Raw genomic sequence first — 19,701 nt, 5'->3', positions numbered from 1 at the left:
CCTGACACTCAGTCAGACCTCCTCCCCAACCCCACCTCACTTGCCTCCACCACAGACAGCGGTGGCCTTAGCCCCCCTGGGGAATCTCACTGGCCCCGCCCATAGGAGTACCTCCTGAGAATGTCTCAATCCTTCTGCTGAGTGTCTTCCCCCAGAAGCAGCTCTTGCAAACACCCAAATCCCTCCACTGTGGGCCTATGGCCCTCCCAGTTGCAGAACATCACTGATGCTGGATTCCCCTTAGACTGTCCCGACTGGGACAACACTTCCAAAGGTAGGGGGAGACTGCATGTCTAACTACCAGCTTCTAGTGACAGGGTCTCTAAGAGGCAGCATGGAAGCCCACCAATTTGACTAGGAATTAAAGGAGAAGGAGTAAGAAAAATGTGAAAATAAGAAGAAAAAAGAGACAGAATCAGAATTTGATATGGATCTTGGCTGCAATAATAGGTAGAAACTCCTATATAGAACTAAAGAAAAAAGCAGGACAGGCAAGACACCTGGGCAACACCACCCCCCACCAGAGATTCCTTGAAAAAGATCTATGTGCATACTGCATATGGCCTTTCAGAAGAAGAAAGAAGAAAGGGGACTGGAGTGGCAAACTGTGACCTCCCCCAACCTCAAGTGGGCTGAACCAGACCTTGTCCTTGTCACAAGTAGCTACCCCACCTAGGGTGGAGTCTTCCCTCTTAGGTGAAGTCTATTGTTCAGCCAAGCCTGCAACTTCCCTATAGGAGTCATGCCCTGCTGAGCTGCTACTTCAGCTTTCCAGACAGAACCAGAAGATACTAATTAGGCCACAAGATCCTGGCTTACTGGGGGATGGGCTCTCTGCCTATATATTTTCAGACTCTGAAATACACATTGGACCTTGATTTGAACCTTTTGACTTGGTCTCGTTATTTCTCTCGCAGTCTGATTCCCCTATTTTCCCCAGACCCCTGCCTCTCTTTCAGGAACCCAGTTTGCGTGGCTGCTGGTGACTACAAGTGGCGCCTAAGAACATGGGACTTAAACATGAGAGGGTTGACAGAGGGCAGCACTGTCTTGGGCGGAGCTCTGAAGAAAATGGAAAAACATAGTATACCATCCCGCACGGTAAGCATCTTATAGTATTGATGCTAGTGCTAGCCTTAATTTTATCTTTTGGAAGTGTTGGAAGGTGGAGGATAGGTTGGGACTGGCACTGACCCAGTGCTGATCTTACTTGGTGGTTGACAGTGACGATGGGATCGCAAACCTCCAAACAGGCAATTGTTGTCAGCCTTGAAGAGCTGCTTCAGGCGAGAGGGATAGGGTAGAAGAACAATTATTAGAGGATCTTTCAGATCACATAGATTCTTGCTGCCCATGGTTTCAAGAAGTAAGAACTTCAAATAAGAGAACCTGGGAGAGAATTGGAGAAGCTCTAAGAAACACCCAGGTAGGTAATTTTACCCTCTGCTTCTGGGCACTCATAAAAGATATCATTGATGAAGACAGCTCACAGATGTGAGATAGTGACCAGGGGAGAGCTTTCTTACTTTGGAGTTCTGAGTGGTGTGAAGCCAGTAAGAAAACTGCCACATTGAATGTTCAGACAGGGAACCCAGATTGGGATACTGACATGCTTTTAGGAGAAGGGCAATATGAAGACAATGTTAATCAGCTTGGGTTTCCTGCTGGAGTGTATGCTCAGGTTACAGTGGTGGCCCGTGGTGCTTGGAATCAGTTCGATCTCAGTGGAAGTTTAGCCAGCATCAGGCAAGCCCCAGGTGAGCTTTTCCAGGATTTTGTGGATAGGCTACTAAAAGCAGCTAGTAGAATTCTTGGAGCTTCTCAAGCAGGGAGTGCTTTTATTACACAGTTGGTGTATGAGAATGCTAACACAGTGTGTTGAGCCGCCATTCAGCCGCACAAAGGACAGACAGATTTATCCGGGTATATTTGTCTTTGTGCAGAGATTGGGCTTTCTTCTAATCAGGGCTCAGCCATGCTGCTACTCTACAAGGAACCACTGTGCAAGCAATACTTGGACAGAAGCGAGAGAATAAACTTTGCTTTAAATGTGGAAGTTTAGGTCATTTTAACAATGATTGTCCTAGGAAAACAGGCACTGCAAGCAGGCAACCAGGCTATGCCTCAGAAGCTTGTCCTCAGTGCAGGAGGAATAAACACTGTGCTGGGGAATGTAAATCTAAGAAAGATATACAAGGCAGTCCCTTGTCAGGAAATGAGTTGAGAGGCCAGCATCAGGCCCTGATACACCAACAGCAAGCAGCTCATAGGGCCATGAAGCTGCTGCCCAGCCAAGAAAATCTGTTTTTGAACTTATCAGGGCAACCCCAGGAAGTGCAGGATTGGACCTCTGTTCTACCACCCATGGGGTATTAACTCCAGAAATGGGAGTTCAAATTCTGCCTACAGGAGTCTTTGGACTTTTACCCTCAGAAACTTGGGGATTTCTTATAGGAAGAAGCAGTTCAATTGTAAAGGGACTGTAGATTTATCCAGGAGTTGTAGGTAATGATTATGAGGGAGAAATTAAAATCATGGCTGCTTCCCCTCATGGTGTTATAACTGTACCAGGTAATCAAAGAATTGCTCAGCTCATTTTAGTTCCTTTGTACTCGATGCCTTCCAGATTTGCTAAAAATGAGAGAGGACAGAGTGGTTTTAGTTCCTCTGATGTTTATTGGGTTCAATCTATTACTAGTAAGAGACCTAACCTTAAGTTAATAATTGAAGGAAAAAGCTTTGAAGGATTAATAGATACTGGAGGACAAGATTGGACTTTGACTTGGCCTTTGATACACTTACTCACCTCTAAGGGATTGGTTATGCCAATAACAAAAAACAAAGCTCTAAACTTTTAACCTGGAGAGATGAGGAGGACAAATCAGGAAAAATTCAGCCTTATGTTATGTCAAATTTGCCTGTTACCCTTTGGGGATGAGAGCTCTTGTCACAGATGGGAGTTATATTGTGTAGTCCTAGTGAAGCAGTGACTAAGCAGATGCTAGGACAAGGCATTAAAGCATTTGGAGGTCCTATGCCTCACTCTAACACTAGAGGCTTGGGGTATTTTCTATAATGTCCACTATCTTGCCTGTATCCTATGCTGATAAAATTCAATGGGTTAACAATATTCCAGTGTGGGTTGATCAGTGGTCTTTATCTAAAGAAAAGGTAGAAGCCACTTCTTTGCTAGAGCAATTAGAGGCAGGGTATCTAAAAGAATCTCAGTCTCCTTGGAATACTCCATATTTGTTATCAAGAAAAAATTTAATAAATGGAAATTGTTACAAGATCTAAGAAAGATTAATGAAATCATGGTACCTATGGGAGCTTTACAACCTGGGCTTCCATCTCCAGAAGCTATTCCTAAAGGATATTTAAAATAGTGGTAGATTTGAAAGATTGTTTCTTTACTATTCCTTTGCACCCTGAGGATTGTGAGAGATTTACTTTCAGTGTTCCATCTATTAAGTTTAAGGAATCTATGAAAAGATATCAATGGACAGTTCTTCCTCAGGGTATGGCTAACAGTCCCACTTTATGTCAAAAGTTTGTGGCATAAGCCATTGGGTCTGTGAGACAGCAATGGCTAATGATATATATTGACCTCTACACAGATGATGTCTTATTAGCAGGAAAAAATCCTCAGGATTTGCTTTTATGCTATAGGGTTTTACAACATGCCTTAACTGAAAAAGGACTGCAAATAGCTCCAGAAAAGAATTCAGGATCCTTATAATTATTTGGGCTTTAGACTTACAGATCAAGCCATTTTTACCAAGAAGATAGTTATTTGTAGGGACAGTTTAAAAAACTTAAATGATTTTCAAAAATTGTTAGGTGATATCAATTGGCTTTGCCCCTATTTAAAGCTTACTACAGGGGAATTGAAAACTATATTTGATATTTATTTATTTATTTATTATACATAAATACACTGTAGCTGTCTTCCAACACACCAGAAGAGGGCATCAGATCTCATTATGGATGGTTGTGAGCCACGATGTGGTTGCTGGGATTTAAACTCAGGACCTTTGGAAGAGCAGTCAGTGCTCTTACCCACTGAGCCATCTCGCCAGCCCTTTATTTGATACTCTTTTGTTTTGTTTTGTTTTTTGTTTTTGTTTTTTTTGTTTTTTTGTTTTTTTGTTTTTTTGTTTTTTTGAGACAGGTTTTCTCTCTGTAGCCCTGACTGTCCTGGAACTCACACTGTAGACCAGGCTGGCCTCATATTCAGAAATCTGCCTGCCTCTGCTTCCCAAGTGCTGGCATTAAAGGCATGCACCACCATTGCCCAGCTTATTTGATATTCTTAAAGGGAATTCTGATCCTACCTCCTCTAGATCTTAACTCTATAAGAATTGCTGGCCTTACAGCAAGTAGAGCCATGGAAAAACAATTTGTTACTTATATAGATTATTCTTTGCCCTTACATTTGTTGATTTTTAACACGACTCATGAGCCTACAGCATTGTTGTGGCAAAGTGTTCCTCTTATATGCATACATTCAAGGATATCTCCTAAATGTAATATCCTACCATATCATGAGGCAGTGACCCATGTGATGATGGTACTTGGAAGGAAGCAGACACTGACTTATTTTGGCAATGAGCCAGACATCATTATTCAGCCTTTTACTGTAGATCAAGATACCTGGCTGAAACAGCATAGTATGGATCGGTTGCTTGCTCAGATAGGATTTGAAGGAACTATAGATAATCATTATCCTCAAGATAGGTTGATAAAATTTTTAAATGTACATAAGGTAATGTTTCCTAATATGACATCTTTACAGCCTCTGTGTAATGCTCTTTTGATTTTTACTGACGGCTCCTCTAAAGGATGAGCTGGGTATCTTATAAATAATCAACAGGTAATCATAGAGACTCCTGGCCTATCAGCTCAGTTAGCAGAACTGACTGTGGTATTAAATGTTTTTCAGACTGTGAATGACACTTTTAATCTTTTTACTGATAGTTTATATGTGGCCCAGTCTGTTCCTTTATTAGAAACATGTGGTACATTTAATTTTAATATGGCAGCAGGATCTCGCTTTTCACAGTTGCAAAATGTCATTCTTGCTCGAAAAAGTCCATTTTATATCAGTCATATACGAGCTCATTCTGGTCTTCCTGGACATTTAGCTGCAGGCAATGATTGCATTGACAGAGAGAAGTCTTAGTTTCATATCCTGTTGCATTGGCTAGATATGATTATAACGAATTTCATCTTTTTAGCCATACCTTAAGGCTCTGACACAAGATCACCAAGGAGCAGGCAAGAATGATTATAAAACAATGCCCTAACTGCCTTACATTATCTCCGGTTCTGCATTTAGGGCTCAATCCACGAAGCCTTATGCCTAATCATATTTGGCAAATGGATGTAACTCATTATGCAGAATTTGAAAAGCTGAAATATATATATATATCTTTGTATTGACACTTGTTCAGGATTCCTTTTTGCTTGTTTACATACAGGAGAAGCTTCTAGAAATGTAATTGATCATTGTTTAGATCCCTTTAATGCTATGGGATTACCTAAATTCATTAAGACAGATAATGGACCAGCCTATACTGGCAAAAATTTTATATCATTTTGTAAAGAATTTGGTATTGAACATAAAACTGGAATTCCTTATAACGCAATGGGACAAGGAATTGTTGAATGTGCACACCAGACTCTGAAAAATTGGCTTGTAAAAACAGAAAGAGGGGAATTATATCCTCTTAAGTCACCAAAAGCACATCTCACTTTTGTCTTATTTGTTTTAAATTTTTTGCAGACTGATGCTAAAGGTCAGTCTGCTGTGGATCGCCACTGGAATCCATGCACTTCCAATTCATATGCCATGGTAAAATGGCCAGATCCACTTACTAACACTTGGAATGGTCCAGACCCAGTTTTAATATGAGGAAGAGGCTCTGTTTGTGTCTTCTCACAAAAAGAAGACAGAGCACAATGGCTGCCTAAAAGATTGGTTCGTCAAGTGGATGCAGGTCTGCAAGTGCAGAGTCCTTTTAGTAAACATGTTTCCATGTAAAATAGTGGCCAAAATTCTTTTAGCCAGCAAAATAGCTTCCAGTAATTTCCTGAGAGTTAACAGTTCCTTTGTGATTCTCAGAGCCACTTCCCCCACACCTGGAGGCCAGACCTTGAGTTTGAACATTGCTGATTTGCAACTGAATTGGGTGACTGGGACCTCCTCACAGATAATGTTAATCTTGTTGCTTTTAAACTTTTGACCTTGTATCTCAAGCAGGTCAGTTACCAACAGGCAGGCTCGACTTCAGAAAAGCACAGATGTGGCAGTTATTCATTGTGATGAAGAAAAGCATGAAGTGCTTATTGTGGCTTTGGTGTGTATGGGAAAAAGGTAAGCTATGAGGGTCTGCAGTCAAAGATGCTCCACTGGATCTATGGCTCTTATCAACCTAAGACAGAGTCATATGCCAAGAGGTTATGTTTATTAATAATAAACACTAAAAGGCCCTGTTTGTGCAAATAAACACAAACAAGCTGCATGTGATTTCCGAGAAGGGTAAGAGAGAGACCAGTAGATCCAGTCCTAAGATAGATGGGGTTGCCAGCCACCATAATTCCCAGGCAGGATTATGGTGCCTAAGTATATCTTATGCCCCAGTCCAGCTAATTTTTAATAAATAAAAAGGGAGGACCTGTGACCTCCCCCAGCCTCAAGTGGGCTGAACCAGACCTGTCCTTGCCCTTTCTGTGAGGTCTATTGTTCAGCCAAGTCTGCAACTTCCTTATAGGAGTCACACCCTGTTGAGCTGCTTCAACTCCCTTCTGGACAGAACAACGATATGCTAATTAGGTCACAAGATCTGGCTTATTGGGGGATGGGATCCCTGCTTATATAATTTCAGGCTCTAAAATACACATTTCAGACCTTTATCGGAACCTTTTGATTTGGTCTGGTTATTTCTCTCGCAGTCCAATTCCCCTATTTCCCCAGGCCCCTGCCTCTCTTTCAGGTTTACATAGCTGCTGGAGGCTACAGTGAACAGTATTCTGACTCTCACCAGGCAGGCTGCAGGCACTGACCCAAACTATTGGATGGAGCCTAGCAGAATTGTTGGTAAGCCAATATTATACTCTCACATGTAGCTACACCTTTAGCCCATTTAAAAAAACCTTGTGTGTATGATTCATGTGCGAGTACAGGTCTGCTTCTACCATTGGGTGTATGCAGAGGTTAGAAGATATCCTTGAGGATGAGCCTTCAACCTTCTGCTTCATTTGAGACAGCTTTCTGTTTATTGCTCCATACAGTAGACTAGCTGGCTTGCAAACTTCCAGGAATTTTCCTTTCTCTGTCTCTCATGTCAACATCAGAGCACTGAGCTAACAGTCACCGACTGTTTCAGATGAGGTCTATGGATCCACATTCAGGCCCACAGGCCATCTCCTTGGTTCTACTTCTCCTTTATTTTTGACATTTCGTCTTGAGACAGAGTGTCACTAATTGGTCCAAACTAGTCTTGACTTTAACTTATAGCCTAGCCAATAATCAAGCTTGCAGTCTTCTTGCCTTAGCCTATCAGGAGGCAGGGATTAGAAGCCAGAGCCACTAAGCCCTGATCACTATGCCCTTTTATATTTATTATTATATTATTTATACTTATTATTTATCATAAATAAATATATTTATATAATATTTATTGTATATATGTATATTGTTATAAACTTAATTCTATTCATGACTCAATCTGCTCTTACAGGCCAGGCCTGTTACTATACTGTTGCACTGGGATTTTTCAGCATCAAGTTTGGAAAGAACAAAAGTAATTTAAACCACATTGATATGAGTTATTGTACACAATGAGTGCATAGAAAGCAGTATTTTGAACAGTCCTTACCCAGAATGCTTATGCTGTCTTAAGGAGAGTGGGTAGATAGAGAGGAATAGCTTGAAGCAGCTGGTGGGATGTACAGCAGCCAGTGATACGCATCATGATTGAACACCTGAGATAGGTATTTGGTCCAAGAGACTCCTTGGTTACCTTGCTTTATATGGCAGCCACGGAGACAGGTGCTGTGTCTTGCCTTTTATGTCTTCAAATGATGCTTAAAGAACTATGTGTTACTTTTTCAAGATCTCAAAGCTATTTAGGCTCAAATAAACAGTGTCATGAGCTGTTTTTACCACTTCTCTGAAGCAGAAGAAAAAAAAGAGAAAGAAAAAGTCTGCCTGCCAGACAGAGTCAAGGCAGGTCAGGGCCTGTTGGCAGATTTCCCAGCCTGCTGAGGCATAGAACGATAAGAGGAGGTGTACCAGAGGCTCACGGAAAGAGGCTGAAGATTCTATTGATCTTGGTGGAAGGAACAGAGAGGTTTTTGGGATGGAATTTTAGTAAACTTGTTTCTGTTAGCTTGTGGCTTTGCTTCCCACAGTACTGTAGAACAAGAAGACTATAAGAAATATACTCATGTCTGGAGTGGTAATGACCTGCAGACCTCCCATATTTGTCTCTTGGATCTTTTTTCTTTCTTTTCTATAATCATCCTCATTACCCCCTTAGAGGCTGTTCAACTTCATACCAGCCAGACTGGTACAAAATGCTCCAGGAAGAACCCACTGGCAACTCCTCACTGCTAGTATCATCAATGGTATTTTAGTGTTCAGTACCGTACATTGCAAAATAACCATGGATTGTGATAGAAAAGCAACAGAAGTAACAGCAGAACGTCACAGTCATTTACAAGTACTTTACAGTTTGTCTGGCATCAAATAACACACACAAATAACTGTAGAATAGTTATTAGGCATATGGGAAGCCACCCCAGGGCTATCCTTGTATAGCAACTCTTACAAAGGAAAAGTTTAACTAGGGCAGGCTTACAGTTTAGAGGTCAAGTCCATTATCATCATGGCAGGAAGCATGGTGGCATCCATGCAGACACGGTGCTAGAGAGGTAGCTGAGAGTTTTACATCTGGATCCACAGGCAGTAGGAAGAGAACTTGGCCTGGTTTGAGCATTTGAAGCCCGAAAGGCCACCCTCAGTGTTTGATTTCCTCCAACAATGCCACACCTACTCCAACAAGGCCATTCCCTAGATTTTCATTCAAATCATCACATTCTACTCCCTGGCCCACATAGGCTTGAAGCCATATCATAATCATAATGTTGAAATGCATTCAGTCTGAATTCAAAAGTCCCTATAGTCTATCACATTCTCAACCCTGTTTAAAAGTTTGAAGTCTTTTCTGAGACTCACATTGATGTAGGGTCATCTTAGATATGTGAGCTATGTGGTAACATAGCTCAAATACCAGGTCAATGCAGATGACAAAAATTTATTGTAATCAAGTCACTACTTATTGATCAGGGCTGTAGAATAGACTAGGGAGCTGTACTGTGATTTCCAGCCCACCCTGTCAGAATGTTACAGAGTCTTTATGATTGAAAACCACAAGCAGCTGTGCTAAGTTACAGTTACATTTTCCCACCAATCAGGACTTAGGGATAAGGGCTTTCCTTATGTGGTTGATCTGTCAACAGATGCAGAATGTAAGTTTTACAGTCCAACCAATCAAATCCATTTGTTCTTTTCTGGTCAAGAGATAGTCATTATCTCTTGATAGTTTTGGGTAACAAAAGATAAATATCAGAAGTTGGTCAGGAACAGTCATTATGTTTTTGGGAGCAAAAGATGAATAACAGAAGCTATTCAGCTCTTGGGGAGCCCCAGCTCTCTTTATGGCCTGGGAACTAGAGCTTAGTTTCGCCCTACGATTAAAATGGAGTCTGAAAACAAAATGGCAGTACTTGGGATGATTTTATTTTGCTTGTCCCCAAACTCTTCTGCTTGATCCCAACAATGCAGTCTCTTAACTGTAATCTCCAGTAAAATCAAAATAAAAGGCGCCGGTGAGATGGCTCACCGGGTAAGAGCACAGACTGCTCTTCTGAAGTTCCTGAGTTCAAATCCCAGCAACCACATGGTGGCTCACTACCATCTGTAATGAGATCTGTTGCCCTCTTCTGGTAAGTCTGAAGGCAGCTACAGTGTACTTATGTATAATAATAAATAAATCTTAAAAAAAATTAAAAATAAAAGAGCAAACCACATGTTTCCAACAAATAATGTCACCATGTATACATTACCATTCCTAGAGGTTGGGAAGGGAGCACAATGAGGAAATCCTGGAAAAAAGCAAGACCAAAAATCAGCTTGGCAAACTCCAAATTCTGCATCTCCTTGTCTGATGTCCAAGTGCTCTTCAGATCTCCAAATCCTTTCAGCTTTGTTGACTGCAACATACTTTCCTTCTCTTGGGCTTGTTCCAGTCCTTGTTAGCAGCTTTCCTCCACATGTATCCCAAGGAGCTCTGGCATGTCCAGTATTTGGGGATCTTTAAGGTAATCCAGGCTTCATCTTCATACCTTTGGGCAATGGCCCCTTTAGGCCTCCATGCAGGGTCATCCCTAATACATGCCTATAGCTGTCCACCAGCCATGGAGAACTGGGTACATCTGGAAGAAGAGCTGGGGATGGACTAGAATGGGCAGACAAGAGAAATAATGAGCCAAGACAAAGTTCTCTGATCAAGGCTCAAATTTAAATTTTTCAGTCTGCTTTTATATAGGTAAACCCCCAAAACCTATCCCTTTGTTTCAACTGGATTCTGTTGTAAAACAAGCTCTTCATCAGCTCAGCAAGTGGGGAGTTGCTCAGGTCTCGAGCAGGAAGATGTAAATGTACGGAGGCTGGTTCCAGTGGTCGGAGACTTGTTTAGCCAACTCAAGGCTGGGGGAAGGGCACAGTCCCCCCTTTTTTATTTTTAAAGATAAGCTGGACAGGAAGCACAAGATTTACTTATGCTCTATGACCCCATCTGGGCAATATGGTGGCTGGCACTTGGCACCTGACTTAGGTCCAAGTCTATATCACTCCTTCTTACCCATCTTTAAGGACATGTGCAGTTTGTTTGTGTTTATTTGAACAAACACAGCTTTTTGGCGCCACCTCTGACTTAGGTTGATAGGAACTCAAGGACCCCAGTTGCCCATCTCTGGCTACTGGCCTTCATTATCACACCTTTTCCCCATTCAGCCCAAAGCCCAAAGGACATATGATTATACACTCAATACATTTTTATAGTGATGAATAACTGCCATGATAAATAACTGAGCTTTGCTGAAGATAATCCTGTGTGTAGGCAACCAGTTTGCTTAAGATACAAAGTCAAAAGTTAAAAACATCAGGATTAAGGTTGTCTTTGGGGATATCCCAGGTATTCAATTCAGCTGCAAATTAGCAATGATCAAACACAAAGTCTGGCCACCAGGTGTATGGGGGGTAGCTTTGAGAATTGATACAAAGCACTTGCTCTTCAGTAGGAGTGGAAACTACACTCTAAGTTCTAAGTCAGTTTCCACAGTCTCCATGTTCTCTGTGCCACAAGGTGTAAAAGCTTGAAGCAAGGCAACTTGTCCAATCTGGGACATAGGCAAGCAAAGGTAGGTAAAGAACATATGTCCAGTACAGCATTCCTGACACCATTGTCAGGGCACTCAGCAAGCTCACAGGTCAGCATCATCACAGGTTCCAGCATTAGCATGTCACACCAATCACTCTGGCAGCTATCATACTCCTTCAGCATTCTTTGGAAAAAACACAAACATTTCCTCTTCCCAATATTAAATACCTGATCAGGATCATGCCTTATACTAACAAGTGGATCCTTCTATTTCATTTAGGCATAAGTATGCCTAGTTGTAGAGTGCCATAGACACTCAGCAAAGAATTCTTTGGAATACAAATTTTCAAATTTTAAAAATAAAAGGCATGATTTAAATAATGTATATGGGGGTATAATTCCCCCTTTTGTTTTTTTAGAAGATATTCTTTTAAAGTTCCACAATGCCTTATTCTTGTGAGTTATAAGGAATCCCAGTAATATGGGTAACATTAAATATGGGTGACCAGTTCCATTATCTGTTTTAATCTGATTTGGAACACCAAGAACAAAAAATAATGCAGGCAATGACTAATTACATTTTTAGTTGCATCTCCTATTAAAGCAGTTGCAACTAGAAAGCCTCAAATGTATCAATACATGTGCATATTTTATTTTTCTAAAATCAGAGATATGAGTATTCATTTGCAATAATTGATTAAGTATAAGTCCTTGAGAATTAACCCCATTATGTGGTACAGGTAGAAATTGAGGACACTGAGAACAAGTCTTTACAATTTGACGTGCACATTTTCTAAAAATACCAAATTATTATCTCAAGGTATTACTAATTTGATGATGTAAAGAATGAGATTATATGGCCAATTGTTCCTGTGTAAGGCCTATAATCTGCCTGGGATACAAATCTGCTGTGGCATTGCCCTAAGGGGTCTGTCCAGGCAATCCAGAATGTGCTCTTAAATGTCCAAAGACAGTTCTTTAAAGGAACAGCATTTCCTTTTAATTTGAGTTGAATTAAATAAATAATTGCAAAATTTGAGAATGAGCAGTATCTAAAAAAAAGAAACAATTTCAAGCAAATGTAAGCCCTGATATATATATATATATATATATATATATATATATATATATATATATATGCTGGCTATCAGTATACAAATTAAAGCTTGATTTTTCAACACTTTAAAAAATAGTGGCTACAGTACTTAGTTCGATTATTTGTGCTGAAGTAGAAGGAAACTCATTGAGAATAAACATGTGATCCAATCACATATACTTATAGAAGGGCTATCTATAAATACAGTAGATGCATTATTTATTGGTTTCATACATAAATTTACAGGAAATACAGAAGCATTCATAGAAACAAATTTTTGGATAATGATTATCAATTTTGCCTAAAAAGATTGCCATGCAGTAGGCCAAATGTCAGTATTTTTGCAATAACCAATCAATTGCTGTTTGAAATAAGGAATAGATGTTTCATCAGGTTCCTAAGGCATTCTTTCCAAAATACTTTCATGATTCTATCCTACAATTCTTTATTAACATCACAACAGTTCATAATAGGATGTTAAAACTTTACTTGGAGATGAAGAAAGATGAATCACATTAATGGTCCCTTTGTCAAAGAATTGGTGTGGGCACATTGGGTAACAATAACAAACATAAACAGCCAACAATTGATTACAGCTGCTTCCTCTACTTTCTACAAAGCTATTTGTCTCTTGACAGTTAATTTGAATCCCCCCACTGAAAACATCCAACAAAGGCTTAACTCCTCCTGTGGTGAGCTTAAAGTGAGGTCTTAGCCAATTAACATCTCCTGGAAGTTTTTGAAAATCATTTGAAGTAAGTAAATCATCTTTTCTTTCTTGAATTTTCTATACCATAGTTTTTCTAGGATATAACTGAGGCCCCAAATATTGAAAAAGATAATTGCCTCTGACACTTTCTGGAGCAACAATTGCTCCCCAAAATTTTAAAGCTCATTGTATAAGAGAAAAGATTTGTAGTAAAATTCCCCTTCAGATGGATTAGCTAATGAAATACCCTCTATATAATAAACAATATACACTGAAAGATTCAAAGACTTAACTTGTATTGAAGTAGAGACAATTTTTTTTTTTTTTTTTTACATACTGTAAGGCTATAAGCTGTTCCTAGAGACAAAACTTTCCAATGATTACAGGCTTACTAGAAGCAAACTCTTTACAATTATCAGGATGCAAAGGAAAAAACAACCATCCAAATCCATAATAATTCTATACGGAATAGGCAGGCCAGATTGTAATGCATCTACAAGTTCCATAGCCTCATTGATTTCATAAATCTTAAGTTTGAACTTTATTTGGAACAACACCTGGATAGATCTGTAATAATGCTGTTTTGGCTTAAAAATATTTCCCTGTCTTGAAAAATTGATTCTCTTATCTCAGCCTCTCTATTAGTAGTATTGTTTATTTCATGTTTTTGTACTATACTATGGTTTTCAGAACAGCTTATATATTTTGAAAGTATTTATATACCCAAGGGAGACATAGACAATTAACTTGGGAGGTGGCTTATCAGAAAGAGAACAACAAAGAGTGAGACTGAATGCTTTGCTTGACATTTGTAGCTCTTATAGCAAGTTTGAAGAGGACTTTATAAGTTACTCTTTCTCTGAGATGAATGCTTTTCCAAATTATTACAGCCAATGAACCAGATTCTTACCTACACCTAAGTCTGTGCCACCCTCCAAGCAGAACCATTGTTCATTGAAACAGTTGGTGAATGACTTTATGGATAGACTATCTTAATACATACACCATTTCTTAAATGAATGTAACCTGTTCTCTGTGGCTTGAGAAAAAGTCACTCACTTAAGTCAAATAGTTTTGACCATAGCAGGAAGTCTGTATCCAAAAATTGTGCCTACAATTCATTCCTTGGTGCAGCAGAACTGTCAACTCCCAGATTAGCTATCAGAGAGATAAAATCCTTTGGTGATTTGAGGGTCATTGAAGTACAGCCTTATTACAATGAAATCCAATGTCTAAAAATTGTTCTTATTTTGGGCTTGTACCACAGTAAGAGTTAAGATTTTAAACTCTACTAAATACAAAACAAACAAATAAAAAGACTTTATATATTTATGTTCATTTAAGAAAATACTAATAGTGATATATTGTTTTGAAATATACAGTTAATATGTATGGAGTTATTTAAAATTTATATTGAAAGAAACGTATGTATTTTCAGTATTGCTGTAGACAAGCATCTACATAAGACTGTTAAATTGGTGTTTTATATCAAACAGCTTTTATAATACTCATTTTTATTGTTATAATATTTTATAAATTTTAAGGAATATGACAAAAAAAGATATTGTAGGTAGTGAAGAGGGGGTCTCTGGGAGGAGTTGGGGTACAAAAAGGAAACAAGAATGTGATTTAATTCTATTTACTTAAAATATGTTTTTAAATGTTAACAAATTCAGATAAATTGAAATCATGTAAATTTTCTCATCATAATGCAATAAAAGTTTTTTTAAAAAAAAAAGAAAGAAAAATAATTCCCTGGAGGTGAAGCAAGGGCCCAAAAACTTCCATTGGCAGGATTTGCAAGATGAATGTAGTGCCACATAAACCTTGCTGAGGCCACCCTGAGAGTTGCATTAACTCAAATGTAAATATTTCTTAATCTGAGCCCATTGTCTAATTACTACCTTTCCAGCAGTGAGGACAGATTCCAGGAGAGCAATTCTATTGTCTTTCTATGCCTCTAAGTTTTGGACTATCTTTCCTAAAATGATTTATGCCCCCATACTTAAAACATTCCTTATAACCTGGGCGCTGTGAAAGCATTGTTTGTACTGTATGGCAGCAGCCATAGCTAGACCCTGATTGTATGAGGGTTCAATTTCTGCACAAAAACAAATATATCCAGATAAATCTGTCTTTGCTTTGTATGGCCAGATGGCTGCAGTGAACTGCATTAGTGTTCTCGTAAGACAATTGTGTAACAAAAGGAACCCCTGCTTGAGGGTCTCCAAAAATTCTACTAGCTGTTTTTAGTAGTCTATCCACAAATTCCTTGAAACCGTTCATCAGGAGCTTGTTTGATAACAAATAAATTCTCACTGAGATCTCTTTTCCAATCTTGGGGGGTTAAATTTTGCTTCTACCACTGTATCCAATAAAGCTTGTGTAAAAAGGGCAGTAGGTCCATACTGGCCACAGCCATTTTTAACTTTTATTATTCTTGCAATCATACTAATTACAAAATATGGGTGAGATAAGAATCCTGAGCTTGAGATCAAACTACAGCCAATGGAACTCTGGCAATTTAACCATCATTTTTAAGTTTCCTTTGCAATATTAGGGCATAACCATAACTTTGGAAAGCGAAACCCAATTTTAAACAATCTATTCTCTTTAAAATCAATACCAAAAGCATTACTTTCACATTACAAAGTTTGGCTGCCAATTTTTATATATGAATGCATGACAGTGCAACTCTTAATACTTCATTAAAAAGACATTATTTTAAATCTTATCCCTCTAAGTCTAGTTTCTAGGATAAGGATTACATAAAATATTATCCCAATTTAGAAGTATTTTTAGAGGCCTGGTTTCCTGAGCTGATTCACCCAACGTGTTGTTGTTTAAAATGACTCCAACCCTAAGTTATCAGTTTCAAGCTAATTTTTTGTTACCAGTGTTACACTTTTTAAATCATACCCAATAACTTATAAGCCAATACTCTATGACAAAGACATCTAGTACATATTTATATCTCTAGGACCAGTCAGAAACAAAATGAAGTGGCTACATGAATCTTATATGTTTAGACCAAACAAAATTTTTACTTTTTCTAGCTGTAATTTCAAGAGAAAAAAGCACTTTGTCATTTGCTGAACCCAATAATCACAATTGCAGAGATTTTTCTAGGAAAAAACAACTATCAGCTTATTTGCCTTATAACTTGAGGCCCCCTTTAAAAGCAGCTTTTCTGCAGGGCTTCTCCTGCTGTGCTTGACTCCTGGCTAAGGATGCAGGGCAACTTAAATCAGCCTCCTCTGTGCATACTGAGACTGAATCAAGAGATGGATAGCCAGCAGATAATGTTTTTAACCAATTTTTCTTTTCAACATGAAATATGGAACAACAGTCATTCAGACAATGAAACAAAACAGACACAAATTGATAAGTGGACAGATTGGTGCACCAAAGACAGACAATGAGAGGGAAGAAAACGATATAACCAGAACTAAGGATGTCTCCTGTAGGGGCCAGAAAGGAAACAGGACGTCTCCTGATTTCCTTCTGTCCCTAGGAGAGCTCTGAAATCTATTTTCCTTTCTCTCTCTCTCTCTCTCTCTCTCTCTCTCTCTCTCTCTCTCTCTCTCTCTCTCTCTCTCTCTCTCATCATTTGTATAGCTAGCATCTTTTTTTTTTTTGTTTTTTGTTTTTTACTAATTTTATTTTATTTTATGCTCCACTCCTCTCACCTAATGCAGTTCTTGACTGTGGACAATTGCCTATATAGAATTCCATCCCAATGCACTGTCACCCCTAGCTGATATCAGTGTTGGGCTGATGCTGACTTGGTCTAGCTTGTATCCTTTTTGCATCCTTGCAATCAACAGCCTTCAAGATGAAACTTATGCTAATATTAATGCTATATGTTGCTTACCACCCTGTGGGATCCATAACTTCTACCATTTTCTGTGGAGCTCCACCGAAGACAACATCACTCAGTTGGTCTCTCCGTGTCCAGTCCCTTCATTCAGGCTTCACCTGTAGCTTTCCAGTGAATATACCTGAAAGAAGAGCTGGGGATGGAATAGAATGGCCAGATAAGAGAAATAATGAGCCAAGACAAAGTTCTTAGATCAAGGCTCAAATTTTAATTTTTCAGCTCTTCTTTTATATAAGCAAAACCCCAAAATCCATCCCTTTGTTTCAGCTGGATTCTGTTGCCAAACAAGCTCTCCAGCAGCTCAGCAGGTGGGGAGTCCCTCAGGTCTCAGGCAGGAAGATGTAAATGTAGGGAGGCTGGCTCCAATGGTCAGAGACTTGTTTAGATGGGCGCACATGCCTATCCTCAGCAGCTTCCCTTAGCTTTGGAGGGTTTAAGATTCCATACTCCTTCTATCCTTGACTCTAAAGCCAGAACCATGTAGTTGAAGCTGCCAAGTTCTGCTGCTTATTGGGGCTGAAACATGTTGGGGCAAGTGTCCTTCATTCATATACATTTGTTTTCCATCAGTTTTCTGGTTTTGATTGTTTTCTTTACTGCTTAAGCTTAGATGCCTTCGAACTTGCTCTGTAAACCAGGCTGGCATTGAAATCAGAGATCCACCAGCCTCTGCCTTCTGAATGCTGGGATTAAAGATATGTACCACCACACCTGGATCTAAGCTTTTCTTTAATTCCTTTTCACAAGTTGAAAGCTTAGCTGGGTTGGGTCTTGCTCTGAGGTCACCGCCCCCTTTATTCCACTTAGTGCTGGTCTTTGCTTTAGTCTGTTTACACTTCCTTATGCTCCATTTGTCCTCAAATTGTATATTTTGTATTCTTCCTTGTTCAGCTTGTTCCTTTTCATTATAGATCTGCATAAGCATGGCCATTAATAACTATAGGACACAGTCCATACTAGGCTGTTTTGAAATCTCCTCTGCAAATGTAATTAATCCAAACTCTTCAGTTTAGTTTCAGGTAGATTTTGGGGGGGGGGGGGCAGGGCAGAAAGCAGCCATATTCCTCACCAAAATATCACAAGAACAGTCTCAAGGCCACATACTAAAAATTTTCAGGCCAGCCCCCTATGGTTCAAGTCCCCCTCAGCACCACTGTCTTCCATGCATCTGTACTATGGCCCATTAGCCTCCACAATTGTTCAATCATTTTTCTAGTCCAAAGTCCCAAAGCGTTCCATATTCTTCCAAGTAAAAGCATGGTTCAGGCCTGTCACAACAATATTCCAGTTCCTGGTACCAAATTCTGTCTTAGTTAGGGTTTTATTGCTGTGAAGAGACACTATGACCAAGGCAACTTTTATAAAGGACAACATTTAATTGGAGCTAGCTTACAGTTTCAGAGGTTTAGTCCATTATCATCATGGCAGAAAACATGCAAGCATGCAGGCAGACATGGTGCTAGAGGAGCCAAGAGTTCAATATCAGGATCAGCAGGCAGCAGGAAGAGAAAGAGACACTAGGCCTTGCTTGAGCATCTGAGACCTCAAAGCCCACCTCCAGTGACACACTTCCTTCAATAACAGGGCCACACCTACTCCAACAAAGCCATGTTCATTCAAACTACCACAGACTATAAACCCAAAATAAACTCTTTCTTAATGGAAATTGCCTTGGTCATAATGTTGTATCACAGCAATAGAAAAATAACTCTGATGAAGAAGAATCTGCAAAAACAACATTCATTCCATGCCATGCCATACTTAAAAAAAAAAAAAAAAAAGGATCTCAATGGTAGCAGTGGCTTAGGAGGCATACAAGAGGCATAAGGATATCTGTAGGACAAAGTAGTCCATTAGATGCTCTGAGAAACAAGGATGTCCAAGTTTCATCACAGCAACGGCAGTCCCCTTACTACTGGATGCTAACTGTACCCAGCTTTTTATGACAGTACTTTTAGACAGGTTGCAGCTCCAGTTGACAGTGATGGAGCTCACTCAAACCAGTTGGTGGACACCTTTACATCATGATTTTTCTCAACATTGCCAATGATTGTGGTAAAGAATCAGGACATTCAGGTTCTGTAGCACCATGCCCAAAGTTCTTACCTAGAGTAAACAGTACAGGAATATTGAGGTCTCCCAAACATCACTGCTGAGAATTTGAAATGCTAACTTTATTTGTGTTTTTACATTTTATTTATTCTGAGGTGGGCTGGGGAAGAAAGGTGTCAGTGGGAATTTGTAGAAGAGTCTGTTTTCTTTTTCTACCATGTGGATCTCAGGGATCAAACCCAGATTTTCAGACTCAGCGGCAAGTGTCCTTGCCTGAAGCCACTTCATTGCCCAGAGTCCAACTTTCAAGCAGCACAGGGACCACAGCTGGAACATGAAGATAAATTATGCAGACCCCTTTGTTTAAATCTGTTGCAGCCATGACTTGTACTCTAGTTTTTGTCTATTATTACTATTATTGTTGTTGCTGTTATATTACTAGTATTTTGGCATTGTTGGTATTCAATGTTACAACCTAACACTATATTCTTTTTTTTTTTTGCTTTAAAAATATTTT

The 19,701-nt window shown here is 39.4% G+C and overlaps 1 protein-coding gene across 1 annotated transcript in view; it reads left to right on the top strand.

Moving 5' to 3' along the window:
• Positions 1–7,062: 7,062 nt before the first annotated feature.
• The window catches only part of LOC116081054 (dehydrogenase/reductase SDR family member 7-like), a 36,234-nt gene continuing 23,595 nt past the window's right edge, over positions 7,063–19,701 (top strand). Inside the window, exon 1 of the mRNA XM_031357725.1 lies at positions 7,063–7,099. Coding sequence (XP_031213585.1) covers positions 7,078–7,099 — 22 coding nt within the window. The 5' untranslated portion in view covers positions 7,063–7,077. The remainder of the gene's footprint in view (positions 7,100–19,701) is intronic.

The sequence above is a fragment of the Mastomys coucha genome, unplaced genomic scaffold (genome assembly GCF_008632895.1).
Source record: "Mastomys coucha isolate ucsf_1 unplaced genomic scaffold, UCSF_Mcou_1 pScaffold6, whole genome shotgun sequence".
In the NCBI taxonomy this organism is placed as follows: Eukaryota; Metazoa; Chordata; class Mammalia; order Rodentia; family Muridae; genus Mastomys; species Mastomys coucha.
The sequence above is the reverse complement of the archived record's forward strand: the minus strand, read 5'-3'. Positions and strand labels throughout refer to the sequence as shown.